This window comes from Telopea speciosissima, chromosome 7, assembly GCF_018873765.1.
Source record: "Telopea speciosissima isolate NSW1024214 ecotype Mountain lineage chromosome 7, Tspe_v1, whole genome shotgun sequence".
Lineage (NCBI taxonomy): Eukaryota > Viridiplantae > Streptophyta > Magnoliopsida > Proteales > Proteaceae > Telopea > Telopea speciosissima.
The window spans coordinates 56846729-56859375 of NC_057922.1; the positions used below are offsets into that span (position 1 = coordinate 56846729).

At 40.2% G+C, this 12647-nt stretch overlaps 1 protein-coding gene across 1 annotated transcript in view; it reads left to right on the forward strand.

The window, feature by feature from the left end:
• The first annotated feature begins 3248 nt into the window (after window positions 1-3248).
• Window positions 3249-12647, forward strand: part of LOC122668135 (nuclear exosome regulator NRDE2) — a 93495-nt gene continuing 84096 nt past the window's right edge. The window contains exons 1-2 of the mRNA XM_043864715.1: window positions 3249-3851; window positions 3966-4725. Coding sequence (XP_043720650.1) covers window positions 3337-3851; window positions 3966-4725 — 1275 coding nt within the window. The 5' untranslated portion in view covers window positions 3249-3336. The remainder of the gene's footprint in view (window positions 3852-3965; window positions 4726-12647) is intronic.

Here is a 12647-nt window from a genome sequence, read left to right on the forward strand (position 1 = left end):
ACATCTCAAAAAAGATTAACTGTGGTTTAGCTTTTAAGATTGAGAATTACTGCGAGTCGTTGGTGAACCTAATAAAATGCCATCAAACTTCGTGATCAAAGCCATGTTTAATGTCTTTGAAACCACAAGTCATGGACTATATCCATGCAAGAAGTTTTTTTGTATGGCATCCAACTAATCACATTTGGACTTTGGAAACCCCTTGTTATGTGAATTCAACACCTTTTGATTGTCCCTTATCTTATTCCCAAAATTTCTTCAACTTTACTTTTTAATCCTTTGTATAGGTGTATCTAGAACTTGACAACGTCAATAAGAAAATCTCCAAGTTTTTTTTTTATCTTTCAGGTGTATTGCTCTTTTATCCAAAAAGCAATGTGGCCTTGGAAAGACACTAGCCTAGTAATTTCTGGCTTCCCTCTTTGACCTCACCTTTTGGTTATAGATTCTTTTTATGCATATATAATCTGCATATCTTAAGAAAAATTTACTTTGTGTATAAGTGAGTATAAATATTCTGAAAGAACTAAAATTTCTTAACCCCATATGCTTGGTTTGTGTCATAGAAGCTCCACATTGTTTGTCCTTCATAACACCAAAGTAGTACAGAATCTGCCATAGTTTTAGCACTGACAAATTTTTTTACTTGTCCCCTAATGCGGGTGAAAACTGTAGGAAGATCTTGGCCGTCAGAATGATGTACCAGCATACACCAAGAAAGGCTTAAGAGGTCCGGAGAAGACTCCAGGGGATCCTCTGATGCCGAATCAGTTCTCAGAGCAACCAGTTCAAGGTGAGAGACCAAGTGAGAAAGGATAGTGGTTTGAATCGAATAACATCCAATCCTTTACCTGAGATACTTGTCTTGTATATATAGTAGGATTGGAGAAAAGATTTAGATTTGCACGCCGATAATAGTGCAGGAATATCTCACTCAACATAGGATGGTTAGCCTGTCGAATCAGTGTTGAATGCTTAAGTTGATTCGACTAAAGGGATGTCCATAATAAATGCCTAATATGGCCCGACAGTCGGACGCCTACGACTTTCGGTAGGTACAGAACCAGCCATATATGAACCTACACCCTACATCATTATTCTGAGTCGTATACTTCGGCTTTGCCTGCATAGAGACAGGACGTGTATGGGATGCGAATGGTGTGGCTTGGCTCCCAAGTCACTCGCCATAAATGCGCATGCCGATCATGTCTTTGCTTCTCTCATAGGCGTAGGCCTGTGATACTTAGGATAATAGCCCCGTAATGATGATTATCTTGGGGATAGTGAGAGGAGGCCTATAAATATCTTGTTCTGCCATATCCCTGCCATGTGTCTATCATCCATAACCCGAATTATTTTTGGTATATCATATGCCTCATGTTCAATAGGGCGTATGTAGGCTCGTGGGAGCAGATCTGACGTGGCTTGTCTGGGAGCTGGTAAGGCCGGGAGATTGAGCGAATGATGAACCCAAATGACCAGCCGTTTCCCGATCAACCTTTGACCGACCGTCAAAATTTGAAGCCACTTGACAAGGTGTGGTTGAGCGTTCATTGATCACTTGAATCAACAAGTTGGTCGGAACATTGCAAGAGTCCCGATGGGCATTCCTATCCCTAAGTGGTTTGGAGCTGAGACATTTGAATGCCTTGACATCCCATCTTTTCGAATAACTACGTTGTTATATCAAACACTTCGAATCCTAGATTTGATTTTGCATACTTTCTTGAGGTAATGTTACCTCTGTCAACCATTTTTGCAAAATCCAAGGGTGGTTACCCTTACGAATGAAACAAAACGTCTTCCCAATCACTTAGGTTAGAACCTACAACCTATCATAGCCTCTAGGGGAGGAGGGATCTTTCGAATCGTTACTTCAAAGCATTGATTTTGCTTGATCCAGACCATCCATTTTCTCTTCTTTTAAAAGAGGACTAATCCCTCTTTTTTACAGATTTTCTAACTTTGCGAGTTTGTAGATTTTTCGTAGAAACTTTTGTTTCTTCTTTGGTCGTCGTCTTTTCGTTAACGCTTGGATCATGTTCGTTGGCATGGTTTAGTGTGGTTCAAGAATCGCATGCCACGGTTTAGCTTCATAGCTTGGCTAGCTATGTGAGGAGCTCTTCTAATTAAGGACAAGCTCCATGCTTGGGGTATTTTTCCAGATCAACTCTGCACCTTCTATCATGTTACCAATGAGTCCTTTGAACACTTCATGTGCTCCTACCCTTTTGCTTCAAATATTTGGATAGAGACCCTCAAGATCAATGGATACATCCGACCCCCCGAAACTACCTGGCACGACGAAGTGTCCTGGCTTCTCCATCATTTCAATGGCAATCAACCTTCGCAACTCGTGAAGAAGTTCAATCTGTGCGTTGTTATCTACAGGATCTGGGTAGAGCGAAATTCTAGGCTGCAGAATGGGGACCTAGAATAGCTTGAAGCCATTGTGGCTAGAGTGACCCAAGACACTAGGCTTAGATTCAAGGTTTATAAGCGAAAAATCCCGGATAACCCCTACAGTAGAAGATTCGTCCTCTCTTGGGGAATCCACCCTCAATACACCATTAAGAGATGCACCCTTCACAAATGGATCCCCCCTAGTTCTGGAGTTCTAGCGGTTAACTGCGACGACCCCTTCAAAGATGGTCTAGGAGGCTATGGAGCTATTGGCAGATTACAAAATCGCTCCATTATCTTTGCCCACGTAGGTGCCATCCCATCAATCTCTATCTATTAGGCCGCGCTTCAAGCAATCTTTTGTGGCTTCCTTGCGGCAAAAAATTTAGGCTACCATAGCATCACAGTCTATTCTGATTCCAAGTCTGCAATAGATGGAATTACTGGGATCACCGCTTCTCAGCGGCAGACTTGGGATACTATCCACATCATTAAATACTTAGTTGCTAACTTTCGATCTTCTTTCTTCAATTTTATTTTTAGGGAAGGAAATCACTGTGCAAATTGGTTTGCTAACTTTGTTCAGTCTCACTCGGAGATGTGATCTTTGTATAGAGACCCTCCCCCAATCCCTTCAGCATTTAATTCATAAAGATGCTGTAGGTCACTTATACCAAAAGGATGTAAATCCCCCTCTTATTAATTTAATTCTTTCCCTTTTTCCAAAAAAAAAATAAAAATGGAAACCAGTCGGCTGATGGTCTATTAGTGAGAAAAACATTTGTATATTACATGGTTCAACCGGATTCCTTCCGGTTCAATCAGGTTGGGAATTGGAGTTTATAGTCCAACAAGTCACCGCTCTGTGGCAACCGGCAAGAACTACAAAACCAGTCCCTTCTGTGCGAGGCCTCGCTAGAGTCGAGGCTGAAAATGGAGGAAGCGGGAGAATCAGCAGAAATGAATGCGAGACAAGCTGAAGAAGAACCAAAGCCTTCTCTATTCCCTCTTTTCCCTCTCTCAGAAGCCTCTCTACAGAGCAGTTCCAAGGACCCTCATTGGCTTTACAACCCCAGCTTCACCACAGACCTCTCCGTTGTCCAGGAATCTCTTGCTTCACGCGATAACATAACTTCTCAAGAACGAGAAGAAGAGGAAGAAGACTCCGAGACAATCTCCCTGGCGAAACCACAGCCTTCTTACGATTTGTTGGGATCTTCTGCATCTGATGAAGTTCGAGATACTGAGTCCAGGCGCGAAAGGAGGGGAGAGAAGAAGAAGAAGAAGAAGCGCAAAAGGAGGAGATCGAGAGACCCGGCGGCGGACGATTATTCTTCCAGGAAATCGGCTGTCCATGCTTGGGCGGGTTCTGATACCAAACCTGCCAAGGATTATTACTTCGATTCTCGCGGTGACCGTGATAATTTGGCATTTGGAAGTCTCTACAGGTACCAGGATTTTCTACTTTCATTTAACTTTTATCTCCCAAATTGCAAATTTTATGGTTTTCGGTTTGTCTTTGGGTGCGTTCGAGCTTACGATACGGGTTCACTTTAATGTAGAATGGACGTTGCACGTTACAAGCTTCATAACTCTTCAAAATTATCTGGGGCTCATACTAAAGCTTTGTACCGGTGGAAAAATTGGGATTTGTTAGTAGGTGGAGATGAAGATATTGATGCATTGGACAGTAAGTTAAGGTCCGGAGGGCGGTATTGGTCTACAAAATTCTCAGCTATAGAACGCCACAAGGACTTTAAGCGTGTTCAAATCATTGCCCTTGACGAGTCATTGATAGTTCCTGGAGAATTTATTCCTTTGCTTGAAACTTCTTGTGAAAGTGGCGATGGTAGATCGCCATCAAAGATTGAGGTGATTGAAGAGTCATGGGACGATGAAGTATTACGAAAAACAAGGGAGTTCAATAAGATGTCAAGGGAATGTCCTCACGATGAAAGGGTTTGGTTATCCTTTGCAGAATTTCAGGATAAGATAGCAAGCAGGCAGCCACAAAAAGCTGCTCGTTTACAGACGCTTGAGAAGAAGATAAGTATACTGGAGAAGGCTACTGAACTTAATCCGGATAATGAAGAACTATTGCTTAGTCTTCTGAAGGCTTATCAGAGAAGAGACAGCGCGGAAATCCTCGTTGAAAGATGGCAGGAGATACTTATGCGGCATCCTGGGAGTTGCAAGCTGTGGAAAGGGTTTCTGCATGTAATTGGAAGCGATTTCTCCAGATTTAAGGTTTCTGACACGAGAAGGATGTACGCTAATGCCATCCAGGCTCTATCTACCACATGTGCCAAGCTGTGTAGGCAGGTTCTCTTTTTTGGTTTTTTTTTTTTCAAATCGATATCTTCTGTTTTTAATATGCTGTCTTTTCTAGGATCCATGCAGCGACCCCATTAAGTTGGGATAAGGCTATGTTGTTTTTGTGAGCTCCTTTGGAGCTTAATTTCATGTTTTTTATTTTTATTTTTTAATGTCGTGTTTGATTGTTTGAAATTCTTGATATAATTAGAATAATCTTTGTTGATGATGGTGGATGTTTCTGGTTATCAAACTACTGTCTTTTGTCATTTCTGAGGTATTAAGAGTTTGTATCTTTCAATATCTCACCTGGTATGACTAGTTGGATGTTTCTTCTGTTAGATGCTTGATATGTGCTAAGGGTTTATGCCTAATCTACCAGTTAGAATTTCGGTGGTGGTTTGTGGATGAAAATATATGTAGTGAGGGGCACTATTGGAACTAAGCAGAGAGATCACCAATTGATTTTGCCAAAAGATTAGATTTGCTGCTGCAGTTGGACAGACATATAGCATGATTTTGTGCTGCCTTTAAATATTCACATAATTGGTGGCATTACCGGTTACAACTTTTGGGTTAAGTGTTCATTCTATCAATCAAATTGATGAATATATATTGTCAGGTTTGTCATTAAATGGTAATAGCTTTCATATAAGATAGTTTCAGCCATCAAAGCTTTCATGTGAAATAACTGTAGGTAATAGAGATCCTCTCTCAAGGTTATCTTCAGAAATTGTCAAATAAAGATCACAGGCTGAAGTATATTTGGAAAACCTCTATTCACTGATAGAACAAAAACCAAGGAATGATTGGCTTTTGCTCAATTATGTGTGGAATTGTCGGCAGAGGATGATGTGGTCGTTTCCATACCTATTTACAATGGAGAGTCTATGAACAGATGGTAAGGTATGAGTGGAGACCTCCTCATTGTATAAAATGTAAGGTTTTTGGTCATTGTTCTACTCAATGTGGGCAACAAGGGAGCTTGATGATTCGAAAGTAATGGAGAGTCAAGAAGTAATGTAATTCCAGATGGATGTCAATCCAACTAAAACCAGAACCAGAATCTGCTTGGATATAATGCAATCGGTTAGGGCAGAATGGAGGTTTAGATGAACTGAGGGTTAGGGTTAATGGAGTTAGGGTTTGATGGTACAGATAGGAGAAGAAGGGTTAGGGGATTGGGATGAAAGCTTACTTGTGTTGGATGGATCCTTGGACTGAGAACAGATCTGAGTAACTAATCTTTGAACCTTCACACAATCGGCAGCAACAAACTTGACAAACTTGAATGCACTCGAAGGAGAGAAAACAGTGAACTAGTGAAGGCTATTTCAGCCTCACCTTCACAGCCTATCTCAGGACAGTGGAATGCATTAAAGCAATAATCTTCTTCATTAAATCGTGGGGGGCTCAATGGAGCTCTTTACATTATATAGCCTTCAAGGCTGGACATAAAATAAATCCTAACTATGACTAGGACTCAAAATAGAAATAGGAATGCCAACTAGGACTAGGACTCAAAATAGGAATGCTAACTAGGACTTAGGACTTCTAATTAGGATTCAGATTTGCACTAGGAATCCTAATTAGATTACAACTCAATAAAAATAAAACATAGGACTTCTAATTAGGATTCAGATTTGCACTAGGAATCCTAATTAGATTACAACTCAATAAAAATAAAACAAATACTAAAAATCCCCACGATTGTTGCTAGTGTAGGGATTCATCCCTACACCTACCCGATGGTTACTTAGGCTGGTGTAGGGAAGAATCCCTACACCTGCGGCTGGTTTTAGACAGCCAGTTTACATAAAGAAGGGTGGTCCAATGCAATATGAAGAAGTTGCTGAAGTTCATCATAAGAATTATGGTATTGCTGGAGGTACTGTGATCTTGGGTTGTGCCCTGCATGTTCTGCCAAAAGGTGGTGGTGCTCAGCCTGTTTTGGCGGCTAGAGGTGGTGTTCTACTTGGTGCCCAAGATGATCTGTCTTCTGTTCAAAATCAAGATTTGAATTTGATTTTGAATTCAACCGATGGAAGTAATCATGGTGAATCCTCTTTTAATCAAAATGGTATACATAGGAATGAAATTAGATGAGGAGAAGTTAATGGTAAGGGGATGAATACGACAACTATGAATGAAAATGAGTTTGTTATTTTGGATGGGATTGAGGAGGAATCAACTAGAATTATTGAGGAAGTGATGACGGTTAACGTTCCTGAAGAGGAATTATAGGGAGATGGGATTCATGCTGATGTGGAGGAGATGTGTGAAGATATGAATTTGGAAGTTACTCAAGTTATGGGGGACTGATTTGAGGGTGCTTTGCTGTCTAGAGAGGGATCTTATCCAGATGAAAGGCAAGTTATTCATTCAGATTTGTGAGAAAATTCCCTGAATTTGGGGAAGTTGTTGGTGGTAAGGTTGAAGCATTGAAGAATTAATATTATTTCACAAACTAGTTTCATTTCGCCGTTTCGGTCAATACTGAGACGGCCAAAATGGTGTAAATTTTCTCAGGATGTTTCGATTGGTCGTTTCGGTGAACAAACAGCCATAGTAGGCTCTGATACTTCATGGAAACCTTGTTTTAAGCTAAGTAAACATATGTACCTTCATATTGCAAAAAAATTCGCACAAAATGGTGTTTTGGATTTGCACCCTTGGTTGGCAGTAACCTCTGTAGGTAATAATAAAAGAGAAAAGAAGAAGAGAAGAAGAGGAGAAGAAGAGAACAATGAGAATCAATATGCTTGTGTAACCTTGGGAGTTTCAACTTAGTGTTGGAGCTCCCACTCCATTCAGTATATATTCACTTAAAGGAACCAAGGGACACAATAGGAAAATAAGAAAGAAGAAAATAAAGCATAATGCCTAAACTACCCCTAACTAACCGAGACTCTATATAGTCTCTACTTACACTCCCCCTCAAGCGGGAGCATAGATGTTAATCATGCCCAGCTTGTTACCAATATAATCCACTCTAGCACTTCCCAAAGACTTTGTAAACAAATCTGCAAGTTGCTCCCCTGTACGAACATGACTAGGAGAAATGAGCCCTTGTTGCAGCCTCTCTTGAACAAAGTGGCAATCTACTTCGATGTGTTTCGTTTTTTTTTTCTTTTAACCAGGAACTTATCTGGGTACCCTTGGCCAGACCCTAAAATTTTATTGATAGAAAATAAATATGAGAAAAAATGGGGGGGGGGGGGACCGTCTAACCCCAAACGCGACATCCATTGACTAAACAAAATTAGAAAATAAAAACCAATACCCAACCCAAATACATAACCAAAGGAAAGATGGACTTTAAAAATCAGACACTAGACCAAACTATTGTAATCTAATGAAGGGGATTTGAGATTCATCATCCTTGATCGCAATCTTGATTGGGTCTGGAAAAGAGGTGTACTCCGTGAACCAACTATTAACATCAAATTTAGCACAAGCATCAGCGACTCGGTTAGTTTCCCTCACTGAGTGACGAATAAAAATAGACACTGATGGTATGAGCTTAGATAGAGAGTTCCACCAATACCATGAATTCCAATGAGCATTTTTACCCTCAGAAACACAGTGCACAATATCTTTTGAGTCTGAGATAACAGCAAACCTCGTGATACCGAAAGAACAATAACAAACACCATCCATTAGCGCCCTCATATCTGCCACATAATTAGAGCATACTCCGTAGAAATGAGCAAAAATAAAGTGGACAGTACCATTTTGGTCCCTAAGGCAGCCCCCACCATCACCTGGCCCAGGATTACCTTTTGCAGCTCCATCCACATTTAAAGTGAAGACAAACTCACTGATTGGCATCCACTTAACAAAGGTTATCCTTCTAATTTTGACCTTTACTATAGGGATTTTCATATATAATAGCAGCTTCAAGTCTTGTTCAGATAAACTTGTGGAGAAGTCATTTGGCATTTGAATGGAAAATAACCAGTGCATAACCTTTTTAATGACACCAGAACAGGGGTTGGATTTTCCTTCAAAACGACGGAAATTCCATTCCTTCCAAATTTCCCAGAGAACAAAATTAGAGAGGACGCCAAGAACAAAACCCATCTGATTCCTTTTTGTATCTGACAACTGTTGCAGAAAGCAAATTCTTTGGAAAAGGGTTTGATAATTATCACAATGGATACCAAATAATTGGAAGAAGAAACACCAAACCTTTTCAGTGAGAACACTTTTCATAAAGAGATGATGAATGTCTTCAATGTGATGGTTGGCACAACAGTTGCACTTGGAAGCAATTCTCATCCCCAAGTTTTGGATGGATCTATAGACCTGAATTCTACCTTTTAACAACTTCCAGTTGAAGAAAGATATCTTGATTAGAACCGAATAGGCCCAGACCCATTTATCCAAACCAATCTTCTCTGATCTTGATCTAATAACTTCCCAAGTAGACTTCATAGAGAACTCACCAGACAAAGAAGGCATCCATACAAGTCTATCTTTCTCAGAAGAGATAGGAATAATTATTGATTTCAAGTGATTTTGCAAATCATTTGGGACATTTTGCTGCTGTAATAGAGAGGTGTTCCAATAACCATCAGTATCAATAACATCCTTAACCTGCATAGTTATATCAACACCATCAACATTGTTTATCCAACCAATCAAAGGACCATAATCTGTCCACTTGTCCAACCAGAAATTTATGTTCCCTTTACCCACCAACCACTTGGAATTTTCAAACAAAATATCTCCCATGGACAAAAAGTCTTTTCCAATTTTTGCACCATTAATAGGACAAGAAGCTAAAGATAAATGATCACCTCTCAAAAACTTTGATTTGAAAAAGGTAGACCATGGTGATTTATTAGTGCAAATCCTCCACAAGCATAGTTCAAAAACTCGTTTCCTCTCTGTCGAAATCTCGAATATTTCGAGTATTTCGAGTATTTCGGTTGAGTCGAAACGAAACGCAAGTTTGAATTGTAAAAAATGCAATATTTCGAAGATTTCGGTTAAATTTCGGAATTTCGATCATCTTGTTTTGGAAATTTCGGGAATCTCGGTAATTTCGGTCATTTCGTTTCGGAAATTTCGGTTATTTCGTTTCGGAAATTTTGGTTATTTCGATCATTTCGTCTTTTACACCCACAAATGGCCAAGCAAAACTCATAGAAAAAATACCATATTTCGACGAAATTTCGGTCAGACTGAAACACCGAAACGAATCGAGATTATTTTTTTTTGGGTGAATAAGAAATTCATTACCATGAAGAAAGGAAAAGACAGGGCCCTCAAGGGGGAGCAACCAAACAAAAAATAGAAACCCCTGCATCAGCTAATTTGCTGGCTAGGGGAAGGAAAGGAAACATAGGACTTTAACCGAAAGCAATTATCCATCTCTCTGAAAGATTTGATTCCTATTCCACCTTCAGTTACAGGAAGACAAAGAGAGCTGAAACTGACCCAACGATGTTTCCTTCCAAACTCGGATTCACCCCATAAGAAATTAGATATTAAGCTTTCTAATCTCTTCCAAATACCAAAAGGAACCAAAGAAGCAAAAAGTAAATAAATGGGCATACTGCAAAGAACATGCTTAATTAGGATAATCTTACCTTTTGTTGAAAGTAACTTTCCTTTCCATCTTGCAAGCTTATTTGAAACCTTTTCAAGAACCCCATTAGAATGACAAATTCTAGCCCTCCCTTTGATTATAGGAACCCCCAAATAGATGAAAGGAAAAGATCCTCTTTTAAAACCTATAGCATCTTCCACCAGCTTGATTCTATGCTCTGGAGTTTTTGTGCACATGAGGAAGCATCTCTTTGATTTGTTAATTAACTGGCCCGAAGAAGTTTCATACTTGGATTTGAAACCCATTATCTGCATAATAGAAGACTTAAAAGCTTTAGCAAAGATAATGGTATCATCAACATATAGACTATTGGATATATTCGGACAGCCCCTTGGAACATGGAAGTACTTAGCCTGTCCTTTGAGAATAATAGCTCTTAGACCTCTACTAAGAACTTCTTCTGCTAGAATAAATAAACTTAGGGATGTGTTTCGTTCTTTCATGAAACACAGGATTTGAAGCAATATGGGCAACAACTTGATTATCACACCACAATTGCATAGGGGAATCATTTGTAAACCCAAGCTCAGTCAACAACTATTTCACCCAATCAGCTCACATGTAACATGCGCCATGGCTTGCTATTCTGACTTTGCACTGAATTGAGCCACAACTGTTTGTTTCTTGCTTTTCCATGACATAAGACCCTCTAACAAATGTGTAGTAACCTATAGTTGACCTTCTGTCAACATGGGATCCAGCCCAGTTAGCATCTGAAAAACCCTCAACCAATGATCCGAGTGTAGTAGACCACGTCCAGGACCCTTCTTGAGGTACCACAAGATACGCATAACAACATCTTAATGAGATGTCCGAGGAGCAGATAAAAACTGACTCACAACACTAACAGGAAAAGCAATGTTAGGTCGAGTCACATTCAAATCATTTAGTTTCCCACATAGTTATCAAGGCGCCGCCTAGGCGTCCAGACTCGTTGGTCTCCTTGGGCACCTAGATAGGTCATAGGTGCCTTGCCGCCTTGATTTTAGACCCTCTCCAACGCCATGGTCGCCTTCCCGCCTTGATAACTATGATTTCCCAACAAGCCTCAGATACTTCTCAGGATCACCAAGTACATCACCACCATTAGCTGTAAGTTTTAAATTAGGATCCATGAGAGTATCTAGAGGTTTAGAGCCTAACAATCTGTTTTGTGAAAGAAGATCAATACTACTTCCGCTGTGAAAGTGAAATTCCTTTCCTTGACTGAGCCACTTCCACACCCAAAAAAATTTCAATCTTCCCAAATCTTTAGTCTGAAATTTTTGTTGTAAATGCATCTTTAACTTCTCTTCCTGAAGAGTCATCTTCTGTAATAACAATATCATCCACATATGCAATAAGAAATATTCGTCCTGCATCAGAATGTCGGAAAAATACAGAATGATCACTATTGCAAGGGGTCAGTCCAAACTCCAAGACAACTTCAGTGAATCGACCAAACCATGCTCGAGGCTATTGTTTCAGCCCATACAAAGATTTCTTGAGCTTACACACCATCCCATACTCCCCCTGAGCAATAAACCCAGGAGGTTGCTCCATATAAACCTTCTCTTGGAGAGTCCCATGCAAGAAAGCATTTTTAACATCCAACTGAAATAGGGGCCAATGATGAGTAGCATCAAGAGAAATCAATATACGAACAGAAGTAAGCTTAGCCACAGGAGAAAAAGTGTCCAAGTAATCAACGCCATACACCTAGGCATAGCCCTTGGCCACAAGGCGGGCCTTCAAGCGTGCCAAAGAACCATCAGGATTCACCTTTGCCACAAAAACCCATCGACAACCAATAGCTGATTTGCCAAAGGATAACAGAACAAGATCCCATGTCTAATTTTCCTCCAACGCCGACAGTTCCTCAGTCATAGCAACCCTCCAACCAGGATTAGATAATGCCTCTGCAACAGGCTTAGGAATAAGATGACTCTCAATAGTGTTCAAACAGGAATGAAAGGTAGAGGATAAACCAGAGTAGGACACAACATTAGAAAGAGGATGTTGGGTACAACTCCGAACACCCTTACAAAGAGCAATAGGTACATCAAGATTAGAAGAAACATCAAGAGAAGAAGGATTACTTGGGGCAGGATCAGCCGACGAAGAAGAGGAGGCAGAGGTTGATGAAAGGGATGGGGCCCAAACCTTCCGAAGTGGTGCTTGTACACAATAGGAGGTGGTGACGGTTGAGGCGACAATGATGGTGGTGGTGGTGGTGGAGAGACCTGTGATTCTATGAAGCAGGAGACTGAACAATATATAAAGGATGATCATCGTCTAACTCAGAAACAACAAAAGAGGAATCAAAATAAGGGGT